General features: G+C 48.4%; 1 protein-coding gene across 1 annotated transcript; it reads left to right on the top strand.

The window, feature by feature from the left end:
* Positions 1-466: 466 nt before the first annotated feature.
* On the top strand, positions 467-4,054 carry PMAIP1 (phorbol-12-myristate-13-acetate-induced protein 1). Its single transcript, XM_032097450.1, has 2 exons — positions 467-876; positions 1,186-4,054. The coding sequence occupies exons 1-2, from the start codon at positions 828-830 to the stop codon at positions 1,386-1,388; spliced, it is 252 nt and encodes an 83-aa protein (XP_031953341.1). The 5' UTR covers positions 467-827; the 3' UTR covers positions 1,389-4,054.
* Positions 4,055-6,000: the final 1,946 nt, after the last annotated feature.

Here is a 6,000-nt window from a genome sequence, read left to right as displayed (position 1 = left end):
AACATCCAAGGTCAGGTTGGGTGGGACTTAGAGCAAGCTAATCTAGTTTAAGATCTTTCTGTCTTTGTGGCTACAACCAGCAAAAAAAAGTGGCTGGTCTAGATGACCTTCAAGAGGTGCCTTCCAAATCAAACTATTCTATGCTTCTGTGATAATAACACACCCTATCCCTTTCTTCTGCTTGCCCAAGCACTCGCCACCCCTCCACTTCTTCTTCCTCAGCATGATCGAAACCCTGTCCACCTCTCCTGGACCACCACCACCACAAGCACAGCCCATCCTCCCATCTCCTCCTGCCCCGCACACCGCATCCCTCCAGCCCTTTCCGCGCCGGCAGCGCAGGCGCTTCCCGGCCGGGGCTCCGCGTCGCCCGGGCACGCCACCGCCTGCCCGCCGGCCGCGGGGGGCGGGATCCCCGCGCCTTTTCGCTACGTCAGGACCGGGGAAACCCCCGCCGGCCGGCAGCCGCCTTTTAGCGCCGCGCTCCGCCTCCGTGCCGGCAGAGCGCTGCTGCCACCGACGCGAGAGCACCCTGAGCGCTCCGTGCCGAGCCGAGCCGAGCCGAGCCGAACCTGGGCGCTCTGTGCCCCGCCGAACCGAGCCTGGGCGCTCCGTGCCCCGCAGCTCCGTGCCCCGCCGAGCCGATCCTGGGCGCTCCGTGCCCCGCAGCCCAGTGCCCCGCCGAGCCGATCCTGGGCGCTCCGTGCCCCGCAGCTCCGTGCCCCGCCGAGCCGATCCTGGGCGCTCCGTGCCCCGCAGCTCCGTGCCCCGCCGAGCCGATCCTGGGCGCTCCGTGCCCCGCAGCTCCGTGCCCCGCCGCCGCGAGGATGCCTGGTCGGACCCTGCGCAAAGCCGCGCCTCCTGCCGCTCCTGCAGGTACCGGAGGGTGAAGGAACGGGGGAGACGGGACGGGAAGGGACGGAAGAGGGACACACCGTGCTGCGCCCGGGCGCTGCTGGCCGGCTCCAGCAGCGCGGGATGGGGGGAGCGCCCGGCGCGGCTGCGGGCGCCCGTGTGGAGGCGGGAGCGATGCAGCTGCTGCCCCCAGCGAGTGGCGGGGAGAAACGGTGCGGGATGGGGTGTGCTTCACGTTGAGGAAAAAGTAAAATATTGAAGTACCGTAGTACCGTAGCACCGTAGTACATGAGGATCTCATGAAAGCGATAACCACACGCGTTTCCGCAGGGCGCGAGGCGGCGGCGGAGGAGTGCGCCCTGGAGCTGGCCCGCATCGGCGACAGGTGGGACCTGCGGCAGAGGATCCTGAACCTGCTCGCCAAGTTGTTCTGCCCCGGAACGTGGGGTGCCCACGGACACGGCGAGGGGAACGGAGGAGGATCTTGGCTTTGTGGGTTTGGAAGAAGAGGCTCCACAGACAGTGGGAGATGAAGAAACCTCAAATCTGGTTGCATTGTATTGAGCTGCCCGTAGCCACTGGAGGATGGCTATCACATGATTTGTCTGAAGAATGTTACAGCAATATTGGCGTATGAATGCCAGGTGGGAAATAAAGATAACGACGGGCAGAGCCTCTCAACCGTGCAGCAGTGACTTAGGGCAAGCCGGTGACATGGGGAGATTTGGGGCAAGACTGAACTTGCCCTTCACCATGGTCTGAGAAGACTTTCAGGAATGCGGTTACCCCAGTCACCCTCTGGTCCTCATGTCCCATAACCCTGTTTCACCAAGGAGTTCGGGCCACCTCCTGGATGAAGCCAATAAAAGTGTCAGTGTGTTGGAACTTGGGATCACATACCACACAGGAAAAGCCAATTGCTGGATTTTTGACTGCTCCTCTTTTCTAAAGCATGGATCCTGCTGGACAGCGATCTGGTGGCGGGACGTAAAATTTATTAAAGTAAACCACTATCTTTATTGAAAAGTTCTTTGTTGCAGGATGTTGCTTTGCAGACTAAAAGTTGTAATTCTATGAATTAACACAGTGTTGCATAGTTCTAGCCTATATAAATATATAGTATAAGTTTATATATATATATATAGTATGTATAGGTAAAATATAAACGTGTGCACTGCTAGTGTATGTCATGAGTATTTAACAGAACTATTAATCGAAAGCTGTTTGTTTAGTCTCAAAACACAGTACGAAAAAATGTTCAGAACATGACAAAACTCAATATAAAAAGGTATATAAACGAAAAAAACCTATAATATTTTCTGATGATAAAGGAAATAAATCATGCTTCAGAGAGGGAAGCATATTTTAGCATTATATAAGATATATATCTGAATATATATTACACAAACACAGATATTGAGGTAATTGTGGTGGAAGGATTCTTTCAATATTACAAAGAATTTCTTGATAACGGTACAGTTCTGCTGTGTCTTTAAAATAGCTTCAATAGAAGTAGATCTTAAAGTCGAATCTCAAGTTTTGTTGAGAATGTTATTTATTCAAAGAAAGCAACTACCTCTCTTTGAAGAAATAATATCAATAGAATTGAGTGTTACAGCGGTACAAGAAAGTAGCCTTATGATTGCTAAATTATACTTACAGGCAGAGGTTCTTCCCTTGTACTTTATTTCCATTTCATTTCATGGCCTCCTCATTTCAGTTCCAGAATGGTGAAGCTGCTGCAGCACATCCAGTGGATGGTGATGCACCATCACCACTGAGGAGTTACATGGGTGTAACCCATCTCACTGAGGGGATATTACCTTGGCTGGCTTCAGAGGACCTGAATTAAACATGTTGGTTGCAGTCAAGGCAAACAGTAACTCTACTAGTCAATTCATGTCAGGCTCCATCCTAAACAGTATTTTTCCTGGGTCCAAGATAGCAAAAAAAGGACTGAAGCTGATCCTGTTTCATAGCTACCTCTAGGGTCACTGCTCAGAGTTCCTTCTCTTAACTTGTCTATAAATACATTTGCATTTTATAAGACTGTATAGTTACACTTTCTGTTATTTGTGTCTATTCAAATTTTGTCTTCTCCTTTCTTGTGGTGGATTCCTGTTTGTATTTATAGTTTATTTTTCTGTTATCTCTTCTTAATCTGCCTTTGCAAAATTATCATTACGTAACTCTGGTCACTCTCACAACCAACCGTGTAGGGGATTTACATATTGGCACTGACTTCTGTCACTGAGCAGAAGCTGACTGACTTTCCCTTCTTTCCACATGGAAGACTTAACCCCATCCATCCCAGTGGTTTTACTGGGAGCTTTGCTGTTGGCTTGAGCCACATGCATGGTTCCCTTCCCCTCTAAGCTAGCTAGTACCTTTTCAGGGAGAACACAATATTTCAAGAATAGTTGTTATTTATCTTAGTACTGCATAGCAGTGTGTTTGGCTGACATGTACATAGGTCAGTTTTTCAGGTACTAAAAAGTAAATGCAAAGAGTTTCAGATCAGCAGAACACCAGCTCCCAGGCTAAACTTCATCAAAGGCAGCTCCAGCTTCATAAGAAGGGTTGCTATTGTATGTCCTGCAGTTGGTGGAATCTTCATCAAGGACACTGAAAAATGACCATGCCTGTCTGGAACTCTCAGGAAAATTCAGCATTAGCAGTCACATTAGTAGCTGAAAAGTATGTGAATAAAACTGTTCTGTTCAATGTATGCTGCTTGGAAATTCAACAGGAAATAAGGTGTGGATTTGTAGAGCCCACCCAGTTCTTCAGGATGTAGCACATATGAATATTACAAAAAAAAAAGTATACTCATAAATGCATTGTTATGGGGATATCCAAGTTTAGTGTTAGCACACTATTTGTCTGCCTAGAAATGCAAAGACTATTTGCTTTTTTTGCAATGTTTTAGGTGTTTCGGTGCATTGTTAAGAATGGTAGTATTCAACTGGAACTCAGGAAAAAGACACAGATGCAAGAGGTCAGTGCCAGTACATGACCAAGCACTTGCTGATGTTCACCCTAGATTTGTTGCTTCTGGGAAGGATCTACTTTATGACTTTATCAATGTGAATTTGTTTTCCTTAAGGCCTGTTCTGGATGTGTGCCAGATGTGTTGCTGTATGCCTCACGCACGTATGTCTTGAATTCTTGCTAAGATAATAAATACAAAGTGTTTACAAGAAAAATGAGTTACAAAGGTTGCTGTAACTCGAGTTTTCTTTTGTGGATTGTAAATGTATGATTATATTATGCAAATTCCTTCCATGCTTCCATGTCAGCAGGGCAAAATCACCAGGGCAAGAGTAGAGTGCCAGCAGGTTTGCTTTGGGAGATTAGGCTTTGACTTCTGCCTTTAAGATGAACGAGGCATAACCATGACCTTGAACTTTGAAATGAGACACCTATTCTGGTATTTTTTGTTAATTACTGGCGACGGAATATTTGGGTGATATTGGGGGTCCATTATTTCTGCCAGAGTAGCTGCAGCTTTGAAAAGGAGTGTCCCTAGTAAAGGACAGACATCCAAGTTTAGGGGTTTGTCTAAGATGCAGGCAGAAAGGGATACAGTGTTTTGTCAGGCAAATTTTTACTTCCTCCAAAGTTTGAAGCTGGAGTTCTGGAAGAGTGGGAAATGATGCTGCTTAGCACAAGGGGAATACCAGAGGGATAGTGCAGAGCACATTCTTCTTCCCTAAATCTGGGACCCAAAGATGTGTCTGTGCAGAGCAGAGCCCGAGGTCCTCACCTGCTATGCCAAGCACATCAGCAGCTGACTCACTGCACTGCTTTTCCCCAGCTTCACAGGCAGGGAGCACCATGCCTGTGGCTCATATTCCCAGTGCAAGGAGGACTAAGATCTTCTGGGCCAAAGGCTCTTGTTTCTAACAACCAGAAAAAAACCCAAAGAGACGCAACTCTCTGTTCTTCCCCACTTAGTCACCAGCAGAAGCGTGGAAGATTTTTACTTTGGAGGGCATCGGTGAAGTGGTCCTGAGAAGGCCCATCAGCCTGGTGAAAAGTACTACCACAGCTACTGCACAGAGATCCGGTTTTGTAAAGCTTCAGCAGCAAATCATACTAGTGTGACTCATCAGACTTGTGAAAACATCCAGACATTCTCACCTGCTTCCCACTGGAGTCTGGCCTCTCTCCAGCCCTCCAGAGCGGTGTCCAGTCACCTACGTAGCATAATGCTTGTGACCTGCTCCTCCCTAAAGGGCAGGAGAAAAAAAAAATCCTGTCACTGGGGCATGGCATTGCAATCTGAATGCACTTGACTCACCCACAAGCACCTGATACCAAAAACCCACAACAAACCCACCTGTTGAAGAAAACTGACAGAGTTGCCACCCTGGAATGCTCTCCATTTAGCACAGCACCTGGCTGGACAACAAGCGCAGCCCTGGGTCATGTTTGCACTGCGGTCCCCTAGGTGAAAACCAGCCTGGCCCCCTCAGCCAGCTCATACCTTCACACCTGAGACTGGATGCACAAGTGGAATTTCTCAAACGAAGCGCCAGACAAGGAGATACTTCCTTCCTCTTCCCCTCATGGGATGTTTTTATAAATCAACTGAAAAACAATGTCTCATATGCTGGTCATTATTTTTAGCACACACTGCTAGATGGGACTAACTTTTATCACTTTCCTCCCATTAACACAAGAGGGTGTGAGGGCATTATGTGCATCCATGGAGGCGTAAGGAGGTCAGACAGGAAGGGCTGGGGATATGATGTGTTGCCTTTCAGTCTGTCAGGATGTCCCCTGAAGCAGGGGACTGTCTGATGGTGGGACCGTCAGTGAGCAATAGTCCCAAAAGCTATTACAGCTGTAAACAAGGGTCCTCACCCAAGTGCGTCAGGACATTGTCTGGCCCACGTAACAAATGGGCCACACCAAGGCTGCCCTGCCTTCTCACGCATGGGCTCTTTGCAATGCAATTCTCACCAGCCTTCTGAAAGCGTGGAGGTTGGTGTCACTCCTTTAGCAACAGGAGATATCCCATGAAATGGCAGTGACTGGAAATGAAACAGTTTCAGCTATTTCATCTTCAGCCATTTCATCTTTGGTGGCTTTGGTGTCATTCCCTCCTGCCCATGAAAGGATGGTGGGAGCACCACTAGG

This window comes from Corvus moneduloides, chromosome Z (assembly GCF_009650955.1).
Source record: "Corvus moneduloides isolate bCorMon1 chromosome Z, bCorMon1.pri, whole genome shotgun sequence".
Taxonomy (NCBI): Eukaryota; Metazoa; Chordata; class Aves; order Passeriformes; family Corvidae; genus Corvus; species Corvus moneduloides.
This window is presented reverse-complemented; position numbering and strand designations above follow the sequence as displayed.